Raw genomic sequence first — 27,826 nt, forward strand, 5'->3', positions numbered from 1 at the left:
TTTGAAGCCAGTACTTTTACTTTTTACTTAAGTACTTTTAAAAAGCGACCCAATCCGTGGTGTGGAGCATGCTTTAGTTATTCTGATGTTTGTAGTACAGAATGAATTTACATGTATTAATTGCTGTTTATGTGAAGTCAGAATAAATAGCTAAATAATAAATAAAAATTTAACTAAAAGACTGGAAATGAACTGCTAGAGTGTCTATTCTGAAAATATTTGTGAAATACAATACTTAAAATTGCCAAAATTGATTAATGAAGTTTTCTGTATGTACTTCCCATGGTCTCATAGGCTGCATAAAACTCAGTGGCAGGCCGCATTTAGCCCGTGGGCAATAGGTTGTCCACCTCTAGACTAATGAATTTTCAAAACACTGCACACTACTTTATGTGCTAAATGGAATTTTAAAAAAGTTAGCATGTACAGTTCTCTTAGGCTTTCGTAGCTGCAAGAACCATTAGCATATACAGAGATGAACTGTACTCGCATATGCCCAATATCAAAAATTTATGTACCGAAACACACTAATGGAGATTATAGTTTATACATATTGCATCACTACCATAACATGGATTTCATCAATGGAGATAGTTAAGGAATAATACACTTCTGACATTACAGAATGCCTCCTTGTTGTGACAACAGTTAATTGAGGACAGATACTATACATTTTTATGAAATCATGCAGTAAATATTGTTGGCTGGAAGTACTGTCTGCACTAGAGAATGACACGGGGATAAAATTTGTCCCCCGTCCCCGCCCCATCTCCGCAGGTTCTGTCCCCATCCCCGTGTGCTCTGTTCTCATCTGCAGAAGCCTCGAACACTTATGATTTTATATTTAAATATTTTTATTAAAATATAAAACGGAACAATATGCTGTGTAACTGTTGTGTTTAAATTACAAATAGTAAAAATATTGTTGCCTGCATCAATCAAACATAAACAGTCCAGTTGATTAACAGGCTTCAAAGTAGAAAGTGACATTGGGACAAAGTTTGTCCCCGTCCTGACGGACTCTGTCCCCATCCCCGTGGTTACTGCGGGTCCCCGTCCCCTTGTCATTCTCTAGTCTGCACTTCTTGCTAAATTATTGCTCGTTACCAATTTTAAAGAATATTGTGATATTTATCATAGAAGGTCTGTGGAGTTCTGTGTATTTCCGGTTCCGACATTAGGGATAGTACTGACATTCATTTGGCCCTCTTTTTTTTGCAAAGGTTGCACACCAATGCGTTAGTTAATGGTTCTGTTCAAGTCATGAAACAAATTAGCCTATGACTCAATCATGCCTCCTGCTATAGCCATTCCCATGCCCTGTGCCTACTCTTCAGTTATTCATACTGTAGTCAGACTTTATATGGATCCATGGAATGGCAGCATGCAATGGGTGTAAGCCCACAGCCACAAACCACAGTCCTGCTGGCAAGCTATCAAGTTGAGAATTCCATGGACTTACTTCTTTAGATATCAGCTCGAAGCAACCTCTGTGCTAAACATACCCTTACAGAGCAAACACACTCAGGGACTATAGCAATGCCAATCACTGGTTGAATGCTTCAAAAATAGCTGATACATCTAGACACGATAAAGTGGAGAAAAAAGCCAGTGACTGGAAAAACCCCCCACCAAAAGTTCATGAGTCCAAGAACTCCCAACTGGTAGTATAAATTATTCTCAGTTCCCAAAGTGAAGTAGTCATGGCTACAACAGCACCTCAGACATTTCCAAATATTCAGACACTAATCTTGGTTCCTGTTGCAATGAAGAAATACAACACAGTGGAGCTGGCGTTATCCAAACAAACCTGACAAGAGCCCCTTGTTTTGTTAAAAACTGTGCAAGTCCACCACAACTTTTGATTTGTACGGGTAGCTTAAAAAGAACTTTCGAGCTTTAAACAATATTTCTTAGGAAATATTTTAACCTGCTGCGCGAAAAGGGTACAAAAGTGAGGTATGTGACTTATTTATAGCACAAGAGATAGAGGGATAGCAATTGCATAATCCTGCAAAAATATCAGCCTTGGATATGGATTAATTATGTCTAAGTCAGTGTACTGCTCCGCTTTGAGGCTCATTTTCCAAGCATCTTAGCCTCCCAAAGTTCCATAGAAACCTATGGACTTAGCCTCCCAAAGTGCTTTGAAAATATTCCTCTTTAGCTACCTGCAGTTTTTAGGCTGTACAACATGAAAAATATCAAAGTTGAGAAAAAAATTGTATAGTTCCATTGTATTGACCCTTAGTACACAACTTTCAAAAGTGAGTGTTACTCCTCCAACCTTTATAGCCTTTATCTCTATTTGTAACCCCGCTTTTGGCACCTTTTTGTAGGAGAGGTGTGGTAGCCGTGTTAGTCCACTCTTAAAGGTTATCAATAGAAATCAAACAAAATAAAACATGGAAAAGAAAATGATACCTTTTTTATTGGATTGATTAGCTTTCGAAGGTTGCACTTCGTCAGATCGGAAATAAGCAAATGTGTTAGCATATAGTATATATAAGAGAAATATCAAAGCATTACTTTGACAGTCTGACAGAGTGGGGGGGGGGGGGGTATGCATGGGGACATCAAAGCATTTCATTGATATTCTAACACCTTTTTGCTAAGTGGGTCACATATGTCTGTGCCTAAGGAGATACTGATTGCTTTTGCTGCTGAATTGTTCAAAATGTTTTGCAAGTGCACCTGCTTCATTAGGGCTGTTCAACTCATTGTTTTGAGCCAGAAATCTTTGTGTAGTTTGAGAACTGTGAAATGAATAAGTAGAAGCAGTATAAAAGCATATTCTGTACGTTTTTCTCTTTAACATTTTACTATAAACTGTATAATGCTACAGACATGATGGGATCCTGCAGTTTTAGAGAAGTGTTTCATTTAACAGAGGCTGCTTCTAATTTACATCTCAGAGATGAGCAGTACAGTATAACTGTGAAAGAGCAAATGTTTGACATTGTATTAACATTCTTATTTCTGTTTTTCGTAATTTGCATGTGAGAAAAATTGATGCTATTCAGTTGCTAAAAACTTTAAAATACACAAATGAAACATTTTGCTTTTGTGTTCCAGCACCCCCACCCCCACCCCCTTCCAGAGGTGGACCACCACCACCACCACCACCGCACAATTCAGGACCTCCACCACCACCACCTCCTGCCAGGGGCAGAGGTGCACCACCACCACCGCCACCACCTTCCAGAGCTCCCACTGCAGCACCCCCACCTCCTCCCTCAAGGCCAGGAGGACCTGTTCCACCACCACCTCCTCCAAATAGAATGTATCCTCCACCACCTCCAGTACATTCATCATCTGCTCCATCAGGTCCTCCACCACCACCGCCACCTCCATTGTCAACAGCACCTGGGTCATCTGTAGCACCACCTCCTCCACCACCCCCTCCACCACCTGGTCCCCCTCCACCACCTGGCCTCTCATCTGATGCAGGAGACCAGCAGCTTCCATTTTCAGTGGGAAACAAAGCGGCTCTCCTAGATCAAATAAAAGAAGGCACCCAATTAAAGAAAGTAGATCAGAAAGAAAATCGACCAGTGTCCTGCTCAGGAAGGGATGCGCTATTAGACCAAATACGGCAGGGCATACAGCTAAAGTCTGTAAGTATTTCTCATTTTGTAATTTAATGTTCACAGATAAGTGAATAGTGTAAGTTAGTGTAAACTAAGCCTTTGCAAACTGAGCCATTGAGGCACATCATCTAATTTGGTGGTTCTATCAAAATCTGACTGTGAAATGAAATGCGCTTTGAAATCAAACAGTTCTTTGCTGACTGTTCTGTTCTTTTGCATAATGCCGTTTTATGCTCGTGATCGATTGACCAGTGTACTCTAGGAAAAAGGTGGAATCATGCTTACTTGATGAAATTGGCCATACAGGAGCAATAATGTGTTCCATCTGGGGAAGTTGCCTGCGTACTTTTAATTACATGCCAATAGGGGAATTAAACTCTGAAATTCAATTACCAGAGAATGGGGTAAAAACAGTTAGCTTAGCGGGGTTTAAAAAAGGTTTGGATGGCTTCCTAAAGAAAAGTCATAAGTCATTATTAAGATGGACTTGAAGAAAATCCACTGCTTATTTCTAGGATAAGCATTATAAAATGTATTGTTACTGTTTTGGGATCATGCCAGGTACTTGTAACCTGGATGGCCACTGTTGGAGAACAGGATGCTGGGCTTGATAGACCTTGGGTCTGTCCCAGTATGGCAACACGTATGTACTTATGAATGCAGCAGCTATAGTTGATCAGATGCAGTATATCTTCTGTTGAGTGGTACATCTGTGTGTGGAATAACATGCACAGACATTGGACATTTTTGAGTGAGAATGTTGTTAGTCCCCTTGTTAGTTTTCATTATGTAAGCTACTATTTCAGATGCTTCTTAATCAGTGTTTGCCTTTTGTCAAGTACTCTTGAACTAGTAGTGGCTTTATGTAGGTATTACTTTAAATAATTGCACAGTTTGGCCTAATTGAGTGCCCTTTTGATCCTTCTCTGTTGTTGTTTCTGGTATCATTAAAATCTGTTAATCATAGTATTTGTTGAAGCACTACCAGTTGCATTGCTTAGCTTGAAATATTGTGCCAAAAAAATTGAAATTCAGGTTTGCTCTTGCAGCTTTTGTCCTTTACAATATATCATGACCAGATGATTTCTAATAATTTGCAAGAACAGAGAAGGGCAAAACATTGATAGCATGCATCAGTAACATGATTACTAAAGAGAATCAATGAAAGCCAAAAAATGTACATTCAGCCTGATCAACTTCTTTGAGTAATCAGAGAGTTAGATTGGTGGAGGGCACTAGATTTGGTTACTTAGATTTCAGCAAGGCCTTTGACACTGTTCTACATAGGCATATATAATTACACTGGGGGCCCTTGGTATGTGTCCTAAAGTGCTTGACTGGGTTAGAAATAGGTTGATGTAGGAGAAAAAGACAAGTGGTAACTGGAATTCATGCTGAGGAAAAGGGCATTACCAGTGTGTGCTGCAGGGATTGGTCCTTGGCCTGGTACTTTTTAACATATTTGTGATATTTAGAAAGGGCTGTCAGAAAAGCCCTGCCTCTGCAGCTAATACCAAAATCTGCAACAGGATAGATGCACTATAGATGTGGATAACATGAGGAGGGATCTAGCAAAGCTTGAAGAATGCCCTTAAATCTTAGCTGCTAAATTTTAGAGCAGTCTCATGCATTTGGGCTGTAATATCCAAAGGGAACTGAACAGTATAGGCAGTGAAATACATTTGATCATGAAAGAAGAGCAGGACCTGGAGGTGACTGTATATGATGAACTTAAGGTTGTCAGAGAGGTAGAAAAGGAGATGACAAAAATAAGAAGGATGCTTGGGTGCTAAGGAGAGGAACTGCCAGCAGGAGAAAGGAAGTGACAGTGCCTCTTTATAGTCTCTAGTGAGACCTAATTTAGAGTACTGTGTGAAGTTCTGTGACCATACCTTTGGTAGGATATAAATAGGAAGGAGTTGGTCCAGAGGGCAGCTACTAAAATGGTCAGTAGTCACAGCATATGGGGACTGCCAAAAATCTCAATATATATACTTTGGAAAAAAGGCAAAAAAAGGGAAGCTATGACAGTGACATGTAAACACCTCCATGGCATAAATGCACAGGAAACAAAACAGCAAAGATGACCAACAAAAGCAAAAAACAAACAAAAAAAATATATATATATATAACATCAAAATTTAAAATTAATCATAAAATATGTATTTAAAAGATGAATCCATCAAAATCAAAAAATTACATAAAAAAGACGACACTTTGGATATAAAAATGAAGAATCAACTTTATTAGCCAAACTGTAGCAGGGAGAAAGGGACTCGACACAGCTGTGTTTCGGCCGTACTGGCCTGCAACAGGAGTCTTCTCTGCTGTCTGTTGATTATTAATTCTATCCAAATATAAAAAGAATATGTGTGTCTTACCAATAAACTGAAGCTATAGTGCTCAATTGTACTGGAAACAAAGTTATTGAGCGGAGAAGATCAGAGCAGCGTCTCTGATCTATGCATAGACCGGCTCTCTGATCTTCTCCGCTCAACAACTTTGTTTCCAGTACAATTGAGCACTATAGCTTCAGTTTATTGGTAAGACACACATATTCTTTTTATATTTGGATAGAATTAATAATCAACAGACAGCAGAGGAGACTCCTGATGCAGGCCAGTACGGCCGAAACACAGCTGTGTCGAGTCCCTTTCTCCCTGCTACAGTTTGGCTAATAAAGTTGATTCTTCATTTTTATATCCAAAGTGTCGTCTTTTTTATGTAATTTTTTGATTTTGATGGATTCATCTTTTAAATACATATTTTATGATTAATTTTAAATTTTGATGTTATATATATATATTTTTTTTTGTTTGTTTTTTGCTTTTGTTGGTCATCTTTGCTGTTTTGTTTCTTGTTGATTTCCTTGCGGTCTGGTTTCTTCTGTTTTTTGTACTACATAAATGCACAGGAGGCAGACCTGTTTTAATTGAACTGAAACTCTGGAATGAGAGGCCATAGAAGGAATATGAAAGATGACAACTCAGCAAGGTTTAAACTCTAAAAATAGGTTAGGCCCTGCAGCATCCAATGGGGCTTATCCTTCAGTGGAAAAATCCCATGTTAAGTTTGCAGTCATTCAGGTGACGGCACAGTCATTCACCAAGCCATGCAGAAATCATTTTTAGCTCAGCAGGCTCCATTCTGAGCTTAATGTTGATTTGGTGTTAAATTTGCACTTTAACTGGATATAACAAAGAAAACTGAATATCCGTTGTGCAATAAGGTGTTAGCAGCTTGAGTGGAACATTCCTCAATTAACACCTTTACACCCTGTAGTTCCAAAGTCAGAGCTTCTATAAGCTCGCAAAAGTGTAGCCTTATCTGCAAAATTAAGGATGCAAGTGATCATAGGTCTTGGTCTCCCCGATGTCAGGGGCTGGAAGTCCAGGCAGTGTGCACGTTCCACGGGGAGACCATGCTGCTCTTCCATTAGGCCCAGGGCTGCCAGAAGTTGTTGTTTACACACTGCAAACAAGTTTTTCTCCAGCACAGATTCAGGGATGCCTACCAGCCAAATATTATTTCTTTAGTTCTGTTTTCCTGGTCATCAAGGCTGTCCAGTAACTGTTCACGTTGCTTCCTAAGTTGTATTTGTTCTGTGAGTTGTTCCACAGCCATCTCCTGCACTTGGATCCAGTGTCTGTTACCTTCAATCTTAGTAGCATGTGTTGCCATATGATCTTAATTCCTGTAATGTGGAGTTCCAAGTGAGATAATTTATCCTCCAGAACAACAGCAACATTTAATGAGGACAGGTTGTTCCACTCTAGCCACCATCTTTTTTCAGTCAATCTCGCCTTATCTGACTGAGGCTCTCTTGACGTTTTGGCTCATAAACACCTCCAGTCATCAATCTTCCAATGTTTATACAGATAGGAAAAATAAATTGTTAAAGGCTTTTATCACCAGGAATGAAACAATTTTGGAGGGGGGGGTCTAGAGCCACTACATGGTGAGCCTGCTCGCTAGTTGGTCATCACTTGACTCTTCGTGCTTTAGATTTTATGAATTGATTGTTGGCCAGGAGCTGGTGTGGAGAGTTTAGGAACGTGTGGGGTTGAGAGAACACATCAAAGTCTTGGGCAGTTGGTGAGTGCAGAAGCAGTACTGAAATGCAAGAAAGCATGGGCAAGCGTAGAGTATCTTTTTGTACAAATGTGAAGGTAGGATCTGCAGAATTAAGAAACGGTGTACAGACTTCAGATAAGCATTGCAGATATGGTTGACATAATTACTCTGTTTCTGTATTAGTTTAGTTAGCACCATTTCAAAATACTTCCGTCTCAGCTCAAGTCTGTTTTTTAATGAATATGATATAATGAAATAATTGTTTTGCAGGTACCTGATGGCCCAGACTCTATATCACCCGCACCTGCACCCACCTCAGGGCATTGTGGGAGCTCTTATGGAAGTAATGCAGAAAAGGAGTAAAGCCATTCATTCTTCAGGTATGCATTTAAATGTGACATTTTGTTTCAGATTTTCAAGAAACACGTGGAAATCTGGTATTGGATGGCTTGTCCCTCAGTTAAAGGAGCCAGTAAAACATCTTCCTTAAAAGCATGTCTTTCCCATCAAGGGAATTCCTTTGTGTTGAAAGGAATGGGGAGAGCTCTAGAAATACTTTTTGAACTTTGGACAAGTGTGAAAGGATATGTTAGAAGTAGAATGCAGTGGCAGGTTTTGTGGACATCCAATTGCACCTCCTTTCTTACTATAATACTGCCACAGGGTCAGAGAACCAACAAAGGAGGCATGGACTCCCACTTTTTTTTTCCTAGTTTTCTTCCGCGTCCTCTACTACCCATTGTGTGCAGCTACTTGAATAAGAGTGTGTGTATGCACAACTGCACTTGAATCCATACAGATGAACAAACTCTCCACAGTAGATGTACGCATTCTAGCTAAACACACCTAAAATTTCAAAAAATGTTTGCACTTTTGTTCCTCTTATTCATTCCCTACACATTTGAGTTATATTGTACCAGCAGAGTTTATGCCAGTGTTTAGTCATGAAGTGGAACCTGTGCAGAGTGCCAGATAGAAATGGCCACCTTGCTGTACAGACTGGATGGACCATGCAGGTCTTTATCTGCCGACATTTACTGTGTTACTAAGCTATGACCACTGAGAGGACCAGCCTGTGGCTTGTTTCATTCCAGGTTTTTGTTTTTGAAAATAGTTATGAATAAACCATTCTCCACAGACAAGCAAGAGAGGAAGTCCTCACAGATGGGTGATGTCATGGAGATGCTTTTCCAGCTTGGATAAATCTGGAAGTTTTCTTGAGAAGCTCTACTACATATGTGCATGAATTCCTGTTTGTCACCATCATGCAGAACCTCTGTCGTCTTTCTCTGTAGACCCATAAAAATGTGTACTCGCTGCACTCTTAAATAACTTTATCAATAATTTTAAATTTCTCTTTCTCACTGTTGTTCGGGCCTTTTAGTTTTCATCCTGGTAGCTGCCCTACTTAGGTTTTTTGAATGTTTACAAGTTTTCTTGACTTTTGCTTGTTCACTTGTGTAGATCTTTTCACAGGTCTAAGGGCAACCTGTTTGATTTGCTGTAGCTGTCTTTTTTTGAGGGGGGGGGGGGGGGTAGCATGTACCAGAGAAAAGCCTCCAGCAGCTTTCAAGACATGCAGGCAGTGCCTCAAAACTGTATTTACAGCGAATACCCACAATCAGGCCTCTGACACTTCACAAGTGACTCAGGGAGAATGTGGTCATCCTTTCTGATTCCCTTTGCAGCTGTCAAATGGACAGTTTTCAAGTAGGAGATCAATAAGAAAATCAGTGAGTGCCTGGAACATCTCCAAGTCTTATTCCTCTCGCCTCCCACCAACCTCCATCACTTTAGGATGAAAGTTTTTTCAATAGTTCTAAACTAAGGACAAGGCCGGGCAAACTTCAGTGGTCTGTGTTCCAGAAGTGCCAAAGAGACAATGATCATGTATTTTATATCACACTAGTAAAAAAAGGCCGGTTTCTGTTTTAAAGGAAACGGGCGCTAGCAATGGTTTTTTTTTTTTTTTTTGTAACCATACAGTTTGTATAAAAGCGTTTTAAGGAGATGCAATACTTGTTTCATTTGTAAATGATGTGTTCCCATGTTGTAAGACCAGGGGCGGTCATTGTGATAGACTGTTTGTGTGGGTGAGAGTGTGTGGAAGACAGAGAGACAGATTGTGTGAGTCCGAGAGTGAGTGTGTGAGACAGAGGGATTGAAAGAGTGTGTGTGTGATACAGACTGTGTGTTTGTGTGACAGAGAGATAGAGAGTGTGTGTGTGGAACTGATTTTGTTGACCCCCTCCTTTCTTTGCTCTAATTCCGTCTGTTGTGACAGAGTGTGTGTGCCCTACCACAGGGGTGGTCATAGAGACAGTGTGGAACAGAGTTCCATGACCCCCCTGATGTGAGAGAGTGTGTGTGCAGGACCACTGGGGCAGTCATTGTGACAGAGGGTTTGTGTGAGTGAGAGTGTGTGTAAGACAGAGAGACAGACTGTGTGAGTCCAAGAGTGAGTGTGTGTGATAGACAGAGGGATTGAAAGAGTGTGTCTGTGTGGGTGTGATAGAGACTGTGTGTTTGTGTGTGTGTGAGAGAGTGATTTTCATGACCCCCTCCTTCCCTTGCTGTCCTTATGTGTGTGTAGGAAGCCACCCACCACCCCCCCTCCCTCTTGGGTCCTACTTGGACAGAGATTATTGTATTTAGCCATGGTGCCTTGCTGCTTACCTTTGTTCCGTGTTTGTTTGCTTTGGGAAGCACAGTGTTAACTGTGGAGGGAGGGTGTGCATGGCTTTCGTTTTATTTATTTATTTATTTTCGGGAACGCCAGCTGCTTTGAAAATGAGGAGGGAGTCTGTTCAGCACTTCAGTGACGGTGCCGGTTTTTCTCTTTTCTTCTCGTGTGAATGGCAGCTGAACATTTTCTTTGCAGGTAGGCTTTTCACTGCTTCAGTGCCGGCACCGGTGTTTCGGGGGGGGGGGGGGGGGGGGGGGGCGGTTTCAGGCTTCACTCAGTGCTTTTTCCCTTTTTTTTTTTTGTTCTCGTCCATGGGAAGGCGAACTGAGCGGTTTCCCTTTTTGTTTGAGTGTGTGGGATGGGCAGCTGAGCAGAATGTGAGGGGGGAGGGTGTTTCGGTGTTCTGCGAGCCAGTTGTGTGTGTGTGTGTGTGGGGGGGGGGGTGAGCAGGTAGTTTTTTTTCTCCCTGCACCGGCGACTTCTCTCAGGGGGAGAGGGGGGTGGTGCAGAGGAGCGGAGGAGCGGCATGTGGCAAGCAGCAGTCTCCAGCGATTCCTATGCAGGAGCAGGACAGAGTAGGGAAACATGTACTCCTCCCCCTGCCTGGGTCGCTGTTTGCTGCTGTGCGTCGGGCAGCCAATTACTGTTCTGGCCTCGACCTCATAACGTTGCGATTGGTGAAGTGTAATTGCTCTGCCCTCGACGTCATCACGTTTGACACGAGGGCGGGGCAAACAGTAATAGGGATAAATTCCGATCTATGTCGGCTCACAAACCGGAAGTTGCAGCTTCATTAGAACGTTCAGGTAGGGAATTATGTGCGGAAGGGGCATGGCTGAGGGCGGGGCTATCAGTGAGAGTGAGTGGTGCCTGACTGACAGTGAGTGGTAGTGCAGGGCTCCAGTGTTTCCCTGCCACAGAGTGAATGTTTGAGGTGAGAATTATTTATATAGATTTATTGTTGGTTTTTGTTCTTTATTACATTTTATATTATACATGTCTTTGAGTGATAATACAAGAAATTTGGAAAATAACGTAGAAGAAATATCCAAAACATATTAACTAAATAAAAAATTATCGTCCACTATGCTTTTAGGTAATTGGATCCAAGAAAGGAAAAATACATATACATACAAATTGTAACTAATTTTAACTAAATTAATGCTTCCCAGGTTGCCTACTCTGTACCATCTATGACTAGACCATTACATTTACCTCTTCTTTGGACAACAAGAATTCTTCTAATTTTGGGGGATCAAAAAATTGAAATTTTTAGATTGAAATAATACTCGACATATACAAGGAAATTTAAGTACAAAATTTGCACCTAACGCCAAAGTCCTCGGGCGTAAAGCCAAGGCTTGTCGCCTTTTCTGTGTTTCTCTAGACAAGTCCGGATATATTCTAATTTTAGATCCCAAAAATAGAGAGTCCAAATGTAGATCCATCTCCAGGGCAAGTGAAACCACCAAAGTTGTTCTCTGGGTAATTACCTCTAACGAGGATTCCAAAAAGATGTGAGGTTCATAACTTCTCCTCCTTGGGGTTGTAAACTTCCAGGTAACTTCTTAACATTACTTTGTAAGTCCTGTGCCCGAATTATAGGAGGTAATGAATCCTGTGACATTCCTAATATTTCCACCAAATATTTTTTAACCATTTGTATTGGTGTAATTAACGGTGATCTAGGAAAATTAGTCAACCTCAAACTAAGCCTTCTAGATTGATTTTCTAAATATTCTAAACGTCTGAAGGTAAAAATTTTTTCCTTAATTGAGGTTTACCCTAAAAGTTCCAACTTTTGAATTCTATCATCTAATTGTTTCACTTCAGAGACTTGTTGGACAGTAACCTGTGCCCTGGGTAAGAGCAGCTTCGGATAATGCCTTGATTTCACTTGAATTTTTTACTATCAATGCTTGCAAAGACTTCATATTAAATGTCAAGTCCCAGAGTGACTCAATTGTCACAACGGCTGGTTTTACCATTGTCCCCGTAGAAAATACAGGTAGTGAAGCATTAGCAGACTGTTCCAATGTACTCACCATCTGTGAGGGGAGTACTTTCGTTGCAGATCATTCCTCCAGCCTGTTAATGTTCATTGTCTCCCCCAGCGTGGGCAGGTTCCGTCCCTGCTCGTTCAGGTCTCGACTCGGAGCCTGGGCAGCAGGACTCAATTCCCCGCTTTCTCTTCCTGGTTGGGGAGGAGCTGCACTTTGGACGGGGGCTCAAAGAAACCCTGTCTACACTGTTGGTCAGCGCCGATGCGCCTTCACTGGTAGCGGGAGTCGAAGCTTGCCTGGGACCAGGCGTCACCCCGAATTGGTCCAAAGTCGTCTGCTGGAGAAGGTGAGTCCTGGTGGGGGTAGAGGGATTCTCCCGAACCTTGCCTCTCCTTTTCCCCATTCTCACGGCAAAAAAGAGCCTTCCTCAGCAGTGTTTGGATCCAAAAATCTGAGTGCGTCTGGTGCAATTAATCACAACGCTGCCAACTTGGATCCTTCATTGTTGGTTTAATCATGACTTGATAATGAGTGTGACTGATGGGCAGATTGGATGAACCATATAGGTCTTTTTTTATCTGCCGTCATTTACTATGTTACAGAAGCTATGCTCACTTCCCATGCAAAACATTGTGTTCAAGATGGAGGCGTTTGCAGGCACTTTTTCTCACAGAAAAGCTATGCAACTCTGTACACTACCGGGCAAAGGGAAGGACTATGGAGAAAATATAATCTGAACAGCTGATGATTTGGATATGTCCTCAAAAATTTGTGCAATGAGTATTGAAGTTCAGAGACTCTCATGGCTTCAGACTTCAAATATAACAATCAAGAAAAACTTGCTGAGATGCTTTGCCCGGGGGGGTGGCGGGGAGGGGGGAATTTCTCTGTAGCTATGGTTAAGGAAGCAGCATCCTTGTTAAGGAATATTGTGAAACCCTTAAATCCTTCTCCTGGCCTATCTCCAATCCATCCTCTGAATTGGGTGAGTGAAGTGTGCGTGTGTGTGTGTGGGGGGGGGGGGGGGCAAGGAGAACCTGCTACACTCATAGGCATAGGTATCCTACTCCCTCTTGTTCTAGTCAAACTCAACTGGGATTTCACTCTAGTCACAGACAGCAGAGAGACTAGAAGTCACCAGAAATCACAGCTGTCTCCTCAGGCAAAATACATGGCAGGGTGTTGACTACTGCCAGAAGAACATAACCAGTGTTTCAATATTGTCAGACAACTTACTGATAAGAAGAAACCTTTTCACAGATTTCTGGCCCCTTGTAACTTCTGATTGTCCATCTAGGGTACAGACTTGATCTGTGTGTATAACCTCCAAAATGTTCATCGAGTGTATCTTGGTCAAACACTCTGCATCAGGAAATACCTAGCATTGAGCTCTCTTTTCTCTTGAAAGCTAATGCTGTCCATCCTCTTAACCACGGAAGAGGAGGCATGGACTAAATATTTTCTGATCAGGTGAAAGTTGGGAGGATTCTATTCAGTCCTAAACCTAAGGGCTGTGAGTAAGTTTTTATTTGAGAGAAGTTCAAGATGGTTTCCATGGGTGCCCTCTTTCCCTTCCTCCAAAAAGGAGATCGTTCTCTGGACTTGAACGATGTGTATACATACATAGAGTTGAATTAAAGTCACCAAAAGTATCTCAGATTTGTAACAGGGAAACACCACTACCAGTACTGTGTCCTGCCCTTTGGCCTCGCTTCAGTTTTACAAATGTAAATGGAATATCTTGCCATGGTAGCTGTGTACCTGTGTAAGGGGAGAAAATGGGTTTCCCTAACTGGATGATGCTGGTCCAGTGGATGTCTAGGAAAAAGCCCAAAGATCCATGTGAATGACTATATAGGTACTGGAGTCACTAAGGTTAGTAATAAATTACCTAAAGTCCCAATTAATCCCATCACCTCCATTGGCGTTCATAGGAGCTCCTCTAAAAAAGGCCTTTTTCCTTCAGGAAATGTTAACCTGGTGTCTAATGTGAGGAAAATATAAATGAGTTAGCAGACTTCAGCATGGGGCATGTTGGGCCACATGGCTTCAACAACTTGGCATGTCTCAGAATGCAACAAGACCAGTAGACCTTGAGAAGTCAATGGACTCGGGCCGCTTAAAAGCTCAGCGATGTAGTCTGTGTCACCGTTTTCTGTGGGACTCTGTCCTGATGGTTCTAGTCTCGTGAAAGGAATACCTTTTCAAAATTTTCCAGTACAAATTGTCCTCACCCCAGGCATATCCATACTGGGCTGGGGAACGGGTTTCACACTCGGGACTTACGGGTCTTAACCAGGAGAAACTTCACCATATAAATGTCCTGGAGTTAAGGTGAAAGTGAAATGCTCTAAAGGCTTTCAAAGACTGATTGGCCAACCAAATAATTCTAGTCTACACAATCAAGTTGCCATGAACAGCATCCTACTTCCTGTGTTGAGGAATTTGTCAGAATGTGGAACTAGGCCACTCTTATGAGATGAGTCTTAGGGCCACCTGTATGGCAGTGAAAGGCAATGTCATGGCAGACAAACCAAGTTCAATATTCCAACAACATGAATGGTCTTTGGACTGTGGAGTGGCTTTGATCTTTTGCAAGCAGATAACTGTTTCTGTCCCAAGGAGAGGCAAAGAAGTTCTTAGTTCTGCTGTAGGCTAGGGACACATGGCAAACTAGCCTGGAATGCCTTACTCCTAGATTGGAAGAGAGTTTTCTGTATACATATTCTCTGATTCCCCAAGTAGCAGAGACTCTCTTGAAACTCAGATTGAATCGGATAACCATGATTTTCATAGCCTCTTATTGACTAAGGATAAGTGTGCTTCCCTCCTCTTCTGGAACTTTCCCTAAAAAGTTTCATCTAACTGGGATGTTCCCTAGTGCTGATCACACAAGCTCAGGAAATGCTGTAGCATTCCAAAATCAGGTCCCTTTGACTTGCAGCTTGGATGTTGAGCAGGTTACTTTAGCTACCATGAATCTTCCAGCCTAGTGTATTGCAGGCCATTCTGGATTCTAGGAGAGATTCCACCTTCTACTCCAATTACTATTAGAGACTGAGGGGAGGTCCTGAGCAATAATGGAATTTGTGCATGTGTGGTAAGGCTTCTCAGAAGCTTCCAAATTTATATAAGCTAGGGAAGCTTCTCTTTGTGGGCTGCTTTGGAAAACATTGCCCGTCTGTGAGAACTTTTATCTTACTTTCCACAGAGAGCACCTGCTGAAGGTAAGTAACTTGGTTTTCTCTAAGCATGACCATGTAGTCCCAATTTTCCTCTTGGTACATTTTGATCCAAGTCTTAGGATGACTACTTTAATGTTTCTCATACTTATTTTATTTATTTATTTTTCAGTATTTATATACTGCATAGACTTAAGCTATTTACAGTGTTCTTGTTCAGGTACTGGTACTGTCCCTAATGGGCTCACAGTCTAGTATTATATTGTACCTGGGGCAATGGAGGGCTAAGTGACTTGCCCAGGGTCACATGGAGCTGCAGAGGGAATTGAATCCAGTTCCCCAGGACCTCAGCCCACTGCTGACTATTGGGCAGCATTGGGAATCGAATCCAGTTCTCCAGGTCTGCAACCCGCTGACACTCCTCCACTCCTAGTAAAAGGGGCCCTTTCAAACTTTTTAGATGTGTTGGGTTGTCCCATACCCTTGCAGCTAACTGCAAGTTAGACATTTCAAAAATGTAAAAGGAAGGTTCCAGAAACTGCAAGTACTAAATAACAAAAATAAAAAATAAAAATCTATAACTGTTATAGGATAGTGTAGCTGCCTGATGAGAGGATATACACTGCATACTTCCCAGTCTAAAAGGTGATAGTGATGGCATCACTTTTGATACAACATATGTCATTCAAGAACACATCTGCATAATGACTGTTCATGTAAAATATATTTGATCATTGCAATGATTAATTTATATTATATCTCATGATTTAGAAGTCTCTGATATCTGCTGTCCTGTGCTTCAGAACAGACCAGCCCGCTCTTTGTCTAGTTACAGTATGCAGGAAACTCATGGATTGGTTTTTAATATAGTAATCTCCAACACTGAGAAATACTAACATATACAAGATTTTTGTATAATTCTGGTGCATATGTTTTTAGTTAGGGTTTTATTGAATATGAGACATTATGAATGCTTTATTAATGCAGGGTAGGATGTCAAAACATTTTAAGGAGTCTGAAATTTAATCCATTAAAAAAAATAACAGGCGGAGGATAGATTGGCCGACAGTTTGCACAAAGCAATTTCCAATCTACCACTTTTGGCCAAATTGTTGGATACGGATGGTGGGCTTCTTCCTTGAGGAACTAGGTTCTTGATGAAGGACAGGCAGGTACCACAGAAGAATGTGACACAGAAATCTTTCTATGTGCTATGACGGACCTAATGTATCATCATTTGGATAAAAATGAGCCCATCTTGTTAATATCCTTAGAATTAAGCTTGGCTTTTGATTGGTGGCAGTGGATATCCTGGTTCATAGGTATACTTGCATGTGTTTGTCAAGAAGGGTTTGATCTTGGATTGAGTCTTTTCTCAGACAGAGCTTGCTGTGTGAACTTTTATGAAATCTTTAGTCTGGGAGAAGCTATAAGATAAGGAAAAAATGCATAGTATTTGTGAATGAAAGGTCATGGCATCGGATCCCGGTCCTGATGCTGATTGAGCTGAAAGTCCAGAGGAGGAGGAGGAAAGTGCTGGGTTAAAATAAAAGAATGATAAAGGAAAAGGAAGGGATAGCTTTATAGATTTGTTTGTGCTTATTTATGTATAGTTATTTTAGTACTTCTAAGCTGTCAGGTTTCCTTGTAGCTTGGAGCGTGATGCATGAAATGGAGCCAGTTCTGGTAAATTATAGACATCTGATGGGGTCTTGTGAAAATGGAGGTCCTTGAAATTAAAGAAGCCTTAAGGGTGGTAGGATGTCTTAATGCTATGACAATCCCATGTATTAATTCTGCTGCTTTCTTGCAGATGAAGATGAGGATGAAGATGACGATGAAGATTTTGAGGATGAAGATGAATGGGATGATTGATTATTATAAATATAATAAATATATATATATATATTTTTAAGGTGAATGGATACTAAACACTACTTTCTGTCTAAGAATTCTGTAAAATTATCATGTAAATGTTCTACCAATTTGCTGTATATTTTTGTTGCCTTTTGCTTTTTTATTAATCTGTGCAATACCTTGTTTAATCTGTAAAGATTTGTCATAATGCTCTACAAAGCTACTCCCTGTTTAACGTGTACAAGTTTACATAAAGATGCTTAGCTGACACGTGAATATTTTTCATTCCATCAGTGAGATAAGGGAGTCTAACATGCAAGACTGACAAAAAAAGAAAAACTTGTAATGCAAGAAGAAAAAACACTATTTTCATACCCTACTTTTTCTGTATCTAAATTTTCTTATTAAAAACTAGAATAGCACTACATTGTTTTTTACATAATGATGACACCTATTTAGCCCCTTCATTTCAAATACAATGCTTTTTGAATGTCGAGGCTGATATCATTTTTGCACAATTTTCAGTACTTTACTATGACAAGGCAAATTTGCTTCAAAATACTCTTTAAAATAGAATCACTACATATACATGTCCTTATACTGTAGCAATATTGGCTGCTGTTGGACAGCAGTGAAAGATGAATGATTAAATACCAGTCCAATTCAAGACCAGTTGGGCACTGTGGGGAGTTTTTCTTTTACATCCAACTGTATTAGCCAAGGTCTGGCTTTTCTGATGTATAAGTTATCTAATGTGGTTTGGAAAACATTTAGTTGTATGGAACCAGAAAGCTTTTCTTCTGAGATCTCTGTGTCACACTACCATATTGCACGGGTGTCTTTGGAGAGGTCTTACCTATTTAAAATAAGATTTGTACTGTAATAATTTCAAAAGCATCTTAATTATGAATCAGCCATTTTACTTGGAATCCGCTTCCAAATAAATATTCATTGTGCCTGCTAGGCTACAGTGAAATCTAGCAGCTGCAACACTTATTTGGGGACCTAATTTTTAAATAGGTTTTTATGTCTTTTGGAATGAAGGGTTGTGCCTAATGCTCTTTTCAATAATGTTGGATTAAATAATTTAAAACAATACTTGTAGAACATTAACATGCAAATAATGGAAAAGGTTATATATGGTTTTCTATGCGCTTTTCTCAGAGACCGTGGGACACGAGGTGTGGTGAATTCAGTACCAAATGTTATTTTCCCTTTTGTCTTGCAGAAAAATAACCAGATAAGCATATACATATTAATCTGTGCACTTATATCTACTGAACCTTCTGCTTGTGATATTGTTTCCATGCATGTTAAATGGTGACCAGAAAGTCTGGAATTTGATTAAAGAGCTTACTTGCAAATAACTTTTTTTTTTTGTACTCAAGGAAATATCACATGCAAGAGGTTTTTTGTTTTTTTTTTAAAGTTCTGGCCATAATATTCTAGAAGTTTGGATGGTTTGTTGAAACTGATGGTGTTTTGGTATATGATATTTGCTGTAAGATGGGAAGAAATTGTTTGGCTAAAAACACCACTGTGGATCATCTGATGCAGTTTGTTTACTGCTTTGGTATTTTCAAGTTGGAGAATGTTTTATATGCAACAGTACCATATTAAATCTAAATTTAAATTGCTAAAATTTGACTGTCCAAATCTAATGAGAGCTTGATAATGACAGGCTGGGCCTGTATAGAATGGCTTCTGACCCAATATTTACTCTTTGGTGATCATGTGTACAATCTTATATATAAAATATGTACTGTATATGTATATTGAAAAGTGTTGAGGTGCATTAATGGAAAGCATTATTCAGATTATACCAGCTACGTTTGAGTACCAAATTATGCATTGGAATTTTGGTTTCTTCACTTTTTTTTTTCTTTGCATTGTGCTAACATCTTGTTTTTCAATTTGAGCAATATTGAGCAGTGTAGTTGAGATTGTGTGTATAACCTATGCACAAAGAAAAGCAGATGGAAATTTCAGGATTTTGGTTATTAGACGGTTTCTCCATACATTTCTTAGATTTGTTTCAAACTGATGGTTTAATAATTGGAGGCCCAAGATTTATCATTATGCATTAAGTAATTTAATCAGGGGTTTGCAGCAGTTAGTTTTCAAAACTAAATGTTGACGCATAATGCTAATTTATATCAATAGAGAAGAGCACTGAAGAAACCAGTTCCTCCGCACTGCTGTTGGTGACATATCTTAGAGGCAAGGCCCAAGGAATGCTTGCTAGATGAATTTTTAGTCCATATATTGTCTGCAAAGAATATATCCATATTTGTGTTGCACGTCTGAAATAGTAACAATATAAATATATTCTACTAATGGGTAAACCTCTGGCATGAAGATGGCATCGTGTATGCTAAAGTAACCATCATGACTTTGTGTTTCAACACTCCACTGTTAGCAATGTGGGCAGAAACCAGCATTTACAAGCATTAAGATGCACACTCACTAAACTTCGTATGAAAGCCTCTTATATACTCTAGTTAAATGCTTATGTCCGATTTATTTTTAGCATTTTGCAAGCTTACCATGAGGCTTTTGTATCTCTACACTAAGTTCATAGACAATAGCAGCTAGCAATGTATTGTATATACAGTAGGAAATTTGTAAGGGCTTCTCAATCATTTAATTTTTCATTTATCAAACAAATTTTATGTGAAATTTTTGAAATGTACAGTAAAAAGGATGTTGCACTGGTGGCAATTTATCATGGAGCATAATAAAATTAATTTGACCCACATGATTTAAGTATTTTGCTGTGTTTTATTTTCAAGTCAGGCTTACATACACTTTGCAGTGCTATAGTGAAACATTAAAAAACTATTTGGAGAAACAGTATGACAGCTATTATATTTTAAATGATGAAAACTTCCAGGGGGAAGCCATACTAGTCTGTAGGAAACATCTTGCAGAGTAGTCTTTTGTCCTCAAAATCTCAAGCTTCAAATTGCTTAGTTTGCAAGACATTTATTTTAGATATTGATTTTTTAGATCAAATGAACAAAGTTTACATTGAAATTTGTTTTGGAGCATAATAAGTTTTTATGTGCTAAGGAGGTTGAATGATGTGTGTCCACCCTTCCTGTTGTGAATTGACAACTGCTCTACAGCTCCCTGGAAGTAACTGTTATCATGGGCAAGTTCATACCTAGTTTACAGTAGTTTGATCCTGAATTGCTAGCTCCTTTGACAGACCAAAATAACAAAACCAACCAAAGGATTTCTTTTCCTTATGCAGGACCAAGCACTAAATTCCCATGGAAAATTGTGGATCTTTTACATGGACATTTCTATGGAATGGCAAAGCTATGCTTAGATTCTCACCAAACTCACAACTTTCTGGCAGTTTTGCTATAAATGGTTACCCTGATACTGCTTCCTAACTGCTGCAGGTCAACCAGTTTTTGCAGTTGTAATTTGTCATTATTAATATGGATTATATCAGAGGGGAATTCTAAGGAATATGAATTAAGGGGAAAAAATTGCACTGAAGAATAAAATGCCTCCCTATGTCATATTTCTCCCACCAAAGGTGGAATATTTTTTTTTCTCTGTTACTTCTTTGGATTTAGGTTATGCATCTTCATTGGTAGTTCAAGGTAAGTTTGCATGAGACCACAAAGAATATAAGCAAGATTTTAATCCTGGCTTTCTTGGTTTAGCTTCTTCAACTACTAGCCTGTGCCTCAACTCCTTTTACAATGATATGTTTATGGTCTTTCTTAACAAACAGAAGTATTCATCCCAAAGTCTATAAATGGTGCTTTAAATTGCACGTGCAAATTTGGATGCATACACAATTTGAAAAATGAGCCAATTGATGCTAATTGCGCCCTAAAAATCAATTATTGGTACTAATTGTCATTAAAACCTACATGCCTAAATTTACACTTGCAGATCAAAAAAGGGAGTGCGGCCATGGGTATATCAGAGACATTTCTGCAATTTAGGTGTTTTATAAGGGGGATCCATGCCTAATTTAGGCACGGAGGGTTTTAAATGTCTGTTACAACTATACATTGTCACTTGTACGTGAATAATTTTTTATTTTTGGAGAAATTCATTCTGTCACCCTTCTAGGTTGACTTTAGAGAAGCCCATCCCATTCCAGTGCAGAAACTAAGAAGTCTCATAGGTAACATCACCAATGAGAAGAGGGGAAAACGTTATAACTTAGGGCCCTATTTACTAAGCATCTCATACTAATGATTAGCACGTGCTAAACGCTAAGTCGGCCATAAGAACATATAGGAGACTGTAGTGTTTAGCGCACTGGGGTGAGATGGGACTTGGAATAATTTATCCACAGTTTAGTAAACAGGGCCCTTAATATGGTGTTAAGCCTGGTTAAGTACTGATCAGTTTCACTGACCACATGATATGCTGGTGTGCAGCTGATCATGGTTGATGGAATGAGATTGGACTCAACTGTTGGTTATAGTATGATCATTGGGGTTCAACTTTTACTGTTCACCCTTCTTATAAACACCTGTACATGGAATGAACTGTTTTTATTATGCAAATTGGTACTATCCTACAAAGAGGAAAACTATTCAGATGTTAGTAAGTTGTGATATGAATGCAATAAAATATAAGAGTATGTAAATTGTTCCTTAAAGCTATGAAAACAAAGATTTTGGTAGAAATATATTGGGTGAACTTTCAGAAGCTGGCATCAACTCATAAATCTAATATAATTACATTTGGATTTGTTTAGGTTCTAAATTTTAATCAACATGTTTCTGAACTGATAAAGCAAAGCAAAAAGTTAACATTTAATCTGGGAGAACTATACTTATAAAAATCGTGCCTTGGGCATAGCTGAGCACAGTTATTTCCCTTTAAGCTATCATATTGGTTTTGATACAACCAAAATATTTTTGCCCCAGGGAGAGAAACTAACGAGAGTGTTCTGAATATCTACTGCTGTAAGAGAAGAGATATATCTAAAACTATTCAGCACAGGCTGAAGTGAATATGCAGCAAATAAGGAAACAAATATACCAAACATTCTCAGAGGACAAGCAGGCTGCTTGTTCTCACATGTGGGTCGACATCCGTGGCGGCCCAGGAATCAGATATTTGGCAAGCAAAATAAAAGGTTTTGCCAGAGAGTTCTGGCGCGCATGCGTGGACGACTTCCCACCTATCGCACGAGCGTGTACCTCAGTTCTTTTTTCTCTGCAGTTAGGTGCGGCAGTGTTTCATCTACGTTCAGTCAGGCCTAGGAAGAGAACTACTCTTTGAGACTGACTCGCTTTATTTTTTCAGGTTTATTTTCTATCTTTTAAAGAATTTTTAAAAAGTAGTAGTTTTCCCATGTTTTCTTGTTTTATTGTCCACCTTTAAGGTTTCCTTTCTTTTTTGATGCGACCGGACTTTGGGCCGCGCGGTCGGGTTTATTCCCTTTTTTTGTGCCATCTTTTTGGCACAATTGCGTCATTTGATTTCGCTGAGGCCGTTTTTCCTTCCATGTTATCGAAGACGCCCAGTGGCTTCAAACGTACTTGGTGCAACCGGACCATCTCAGGTACCGATACCCACGCCTGATGTATCCAGTGACTTGGGCCCAACCATAGCCCAGCCGCTTGTAGTCTGTGTCTTCGTATGAAGAAATGGACCCAAGCGTCTTGAGAAACCCAACGAGAGAAGCTTTTTGCGGCTCAGTCCGGTCCTTCGACATCGGTACCAAGGGCGTCGACATTGACAGGAGCATCAACATCGGGTGCAAGGGTAATGGCTGCTCAGAGACCAGTTCGCTCTGGGAGCAGTGAGGCGTTGAGTGGGTTTCCACCTGCCTTGAGGCCTCCTGTTATGCAGGCCCCCTGGGACTGTCAGTCGTCGGACCCGGCCCCGAGGAGACGGGAGGATTCCACGTCTTCCTCATCGGTACAGAGGAGTCTCGATGATGGGCATCGAGCGAAAGCAAAGAAGCACTGTCATCATTCTCCCTCCAGGAGCTCTGGGGTGTCGAGAGAGTCAGCACCCGAGAAGCATCGGCGCCGAGAGGACCGCTCCCCCTCGATACAGGAGGTGCCGATGCGTTGGTCTCCTAGCAGCCTAGCAGCTGCTCCCAAGCCTCCACGGATTTTGACACTGCCTGTTCCACCGACCCCGCAGCCTTCTCCAATGGCGGCTCTTGACAAGCGCATCCGGGCCTTGTTTCCAGAACTTCTGGAGGGACTGCTACGTCAGTCAGCTTCAGTGTTGGGGGTGCTTGCGCCTTCTGTACCATCTGCTGCAGACGGCTGCCACCCAGCTCGACTCCCCTTCGACGTCGGTGGAGCGAGCTTCACTGCAGTCAGACTGGGCATTGGCCTCTCGACATCGCCACAGAGGACATCGTTCCTCGGCGTTGAGGCAGGTCCAGTGTCAAAGTACCTTAACCCAGGTTTTATCCGACACTGAGCAGGAGCGTTCGTGGGAATCAGATGAGGATCCCAGGTACTTCTCTTCTGATGAGTTCTATGGGATTCCCTCTGAACCTTCACCAGAAAGGAGACTGTTTCCACCGGAGAGTCTGTCCTCCTCTTTTGTCCGGGATATGGCTACGGCTGTTCCCTTCCCTGTGGAGGTTGAGGATGAGCCCAGGACTGAGATGCTCGAGGTCCTGGATTATTCTTCTCCACCTAAAGAGGCTGTGACAGTTCCTCTGCATAAGGTACTGAAGGAAGTCCTTATGTGAAACTGGTCAGCCCCTCTGGCCCCGTGGTCCCGAAAAAAGCTGAATCCCAGTATAGGATCCGCAGTGAACCAGGATTGATGAGATCTCAGTTACCCCACAATTCCATGGTGGTGGACTCCGCCCTCAAGAGAGCCAGGGGTGCTAGAGACTGTGCTTTGGCACCCCCAAGCAGAGAAGCTAGGACACTTGATTCTTTTGGGAGGAAGATGTATCAGGCCGCTAAGATCCAGTCATACCAGCTCTACACGAGCGACCACTTGCGGGACTCGATACGTGAACTGTCCAGCTTGGTTGATGCATTCCCTACGGAGCTTGCTGAGCCTTTTCGCCAGGTGGTCAGGCAGCAGAAGGCGTGTCGCAAGTTCCTGGCCAGGGGTAATTTTGACACTTTTGATGTGACATCCAGGATCGCTGCTCAAGGTATAGTGATGCGTAGACTCTCATGGCTGTGTGTCTCTGACCTGGATCATTCTGTCCAGCAGTGGATGGCGGATGTTCCTTTTTTGAGAGAAAGTAGAGGATATTGTTGATCAGATCAAGAAGCATAATGATGCTATGGATTCTCTCTCCTACGGGGCGCCTTCTGCTACTGCCTCCTCATCTAGGAGGTATTTTGGAGGGAAGAGGAGTGCTCCCTATTCCTATCCTAGGTGTAGGTTCACTCCTGCTTCTCGGCAGCCTACCTAGGCTCAGTTCCAGCGCGCTCATTCTCGTCAACAACGTGCATCTAAGGCCCATACTGCTCCCCAGCAAAAGCAAGGGACGGGCTTTTGACTGGCTCCAGTTAAGCATAGCCTCAATAAAAGTGTCCGTGCTGGATGACTTGCCGGTGGAGGGAGGTTGATATTTTTTCACCAAAGGTGGCCTCTTATAACCTCCGACTGGTGGGTTCTTCAAATAGTCCGGTTAGGATACACCCTCAATCTGGAATCCAAACCTCCAAATTGCCCACCGGGAGCGCCATCCTACAGTTCCCAGCACAAGCAAGTACTTGCAGAGGAACTCTCCGCCCTTCTACAGGCCCAAGCGGTTGAACCCATTCCACCAGGGGAAGAAGGGCTGGGATTCTATTCCAGGTACTTCCTTGTGCGAAAGAAAACAGGGGGGTTGCGTTTCATCCTAGACATAAGTCTAGACCTAATGGCCCTGAACAAATTTCTTATCCAAGAAAAGTTCAGGATGGTTTCTCTGGGCACCCTTCTTCCCATGATTCAAGAGAACGATTGGCTATGCTCTCTGGACTTAAAGGATGCTTACACACATATCTCGATACTTCCAGCTCACAGGAAGTATCTTCGATTTCAGCTGGGAACACAGCACTTTCAGTACTGTGTACTGCCCTTTGGTCTGGCGTCCGTGTCCAGAGTGTTCACAAAGTGTCTGGCAGTAGTTGCAGCGTCGCTACGCAGACTAGGAGTGCATGTGCTCCCTTATCTCGACGATTGGCTGGTGAAGAGCACCTCGAAGGCAGGCGCTTAGCAGTCCATGCGAATGACTATTCAGGTGCTAGAGCTACTGGGGTTTGTGATAAATTATTCCAAGTCCCATCTCACCCCAGTTCAGGAATTGGAATTCATTGGAGCTCTGTTGAACACAAAGACAGCTCGTGCTTATCTTCCCGAGGCAAGGGTGGACAACCTCCTGTCCCTAGTGTCCTTAGTACGAGCATCTCAACAGATCACGGCTCGGCAGATGTTGAGACTCTTGGGGCACATGGCCTCCACAGTTCATGTAACTCCCATGGCTCGTCTGCACATGAGATCAGCTCAATGGACCCTAGCCTCCCAGTGGTGCCAAGCTACAGGAGATCTAGAGGTTGTGATCCAACTGTCCACCGACTTCGGACCAATTTGACCTTGGGACGTCCATTCCAAATTCCTCAGCCACAAAAAGTGCTGACTACAGATGCATCCCTCCTGGGGTGGGGGGGCTCATGTTGAAGGGCTTCACACTCAAGGAGCTTGGTCCTTTCAGGAAGAGGGTCTTCCGATCAGTCTCCTGGAATTGTGAGCGATCTGGAATGCTCTAAAGGCTTTCAGAGATTGGCTGTCCAACCAAATCATATTGATACAGAGACAATCAGGTTGCCATGTACTACACCAACAAGCAGGGGGGGCACCGGATCTCGCCTTCTGTGCCAGGAAGCAGTCAAGATGTGGCTTTGGGCTCGCCATCATGGCATGTTTCTGCAAGCCACTTATCTGGCACGTGTAAACAACAGTCTTGGCCGACAGGTTGAGCAGGATAATGCAACCTCACGAGTGGTCACTGAACATCCGCAAGATCTTCCGAGCGTGGGGCACCCCCTCGGTGGATCTTTTTGCCACTCAGATCAATCACAAGGTCTCTCAGTTCTGTTCCAGGCTTCAGGCCCACGACAGACTAGCGTCAGATGCCTTTCTCCTACATTGGGGAACAGGCCTTCTGTATGCGTATCCTCCCATACGTCTAGTAGGGAAGACTTTGCTGAAACTCAAACAAGAACCATGATCCTGATTGCACCCTTCTGGCCGCGTCAGATTTGGTTCCCTCTTCTTCTGGAGTTATCCTCCGAAGAACCGTGGAGATTGGAGTGTTTTCCAACCCTCATCACTCAGAACGAGGGGTCGCTTCTAAATCCCAACCTCCAGTCTCTGGCTCTTACGGCCTGGATGTTGAGAGCTTAGAATTCGCCTCCTTGGGTCTTTTAGAGGGTGTCTCCTGAGTCTTTGCTGCCAGGAAAGATTCCATGAAGAAGTGTTACTCTTTCAAATGGAGGAGGTTTGCTGTCTGGTGTGACAGCAAGGCCCTAGATCCTCTTTCTTGTCCTACGCGCAGACCCTGCTTGAATACCTTCTACACTTGTCAGAGTCTGGTCTCAAGACCAACTCCGTAAGAGTTCACCTTAGTGTGATTAGTGCTTATCACCGTGTAGAGGGTAAGCCTATCTCTGGACAGCCTTTAGTTGTTCGCTTCATGAGAGGTTTGTTTTTGTCAAAGCCCCCGGTCAAACCTCCGCTGGTGTCATGGGATCTCAACGTTGTTCTCACCCAGCTGATGAAAGCTCCTTTTGAGCCACTGAATTCCTGCCATCTGAAGTACTTGACTTGGAAGGTCGTTTTCTTGGTGGCTGTTACTTCAGCTCGTAGAGTCAGTGAGCTTCAGGCCTTGGTAGTGCATGCACCTTATATCAAGTTTCATCACAACAGAGTAGTCCTCTGCACGCGCACCGTAAGTTCCTGCTGAAGGTGGTGTTGGAGTTCCATCTGAACCAGTCAATTGTCTTGCCAACATTATTTCCCCATCCTCATACCCGCCCTGGCGAAAGCAGTTTGCATACCTTGGACTGCAAGAGAGCATTGGCCTTTTACGTGGAGCGAACAAAGCCCTTCAGACAGTCCGCCCAGTTGTTTGTTTCTTTCGACCCCAACAGGAGGGGAGTCGCCATCGGAAAACACACAATCTCCAGTTGGCTAGCAGATTACATTTCCTTCATTTATGCCCAAGCTGGGCTGACTCTAGAGGGCCATGTCACGGCTCACAATGTTAGAGCCATGGCTGCGTCAGTGGATCACATAAAGTCAGCCTCCATTGAGGAGATTTGCAAGGCTGCAACGTGGTCATCAGTCCACACATTCACATCTCACTGCCTTCAGCAGGATACCCGACGCGACAGTCGGTTTGGGCAGTCAGTGCTGCAGAATCTGTTCGGGGTTTAGAATCCAACTCCACCCCCCTAGACCCATTTTTGT

At 42.0% G+C, this 27,826-nt stretch overlaps 1 protein-coding gene across 1 annotated transcript in view; it reads left to right on the plus strand.

Moving 5' to 3' along the window:
* The window catches only part of WASL (WASP like actin nucleation promoting factor), a 155,272-nt gene extending 135,363 nt beyond the window's left edge, over positions 1-19,909 (plus strand). Inside the window, 4 exon segments of the mRNA XM_030216749.1 lie at positions 3,139-3,617; positions 7,935-7,982; positions 7,984-8,044; positions 17,349-19,909. Of these exon segments, the coding sequence (XP_030072609.1) occupies positions 3,139-3,617; positions 7,935-7,982; positions 7,984-8,044; positions 17,349-17,410 (650 nt within the window). The 3' untranslated portion in view covers positions 17,411-19,909.
* The last annotated feature ends 7,917 nt before the right edge of the window (positions 19,910-27,826 follow it).

Source organism: Microcaecilia unicolor, chromosome 10 (assembly GCF_901765095.1).
Source record: "Microcaecilia unicolor chromosome 10, aMicUni1.1, whole genome shotgun sequence".
Taxonomy (NCBI): Eukaryota; Metazoa; Chordata; class Amphibia; order Gymnophiona; family Siphonopidae; genus Microcaecilia; species Microcaecilia unicolor.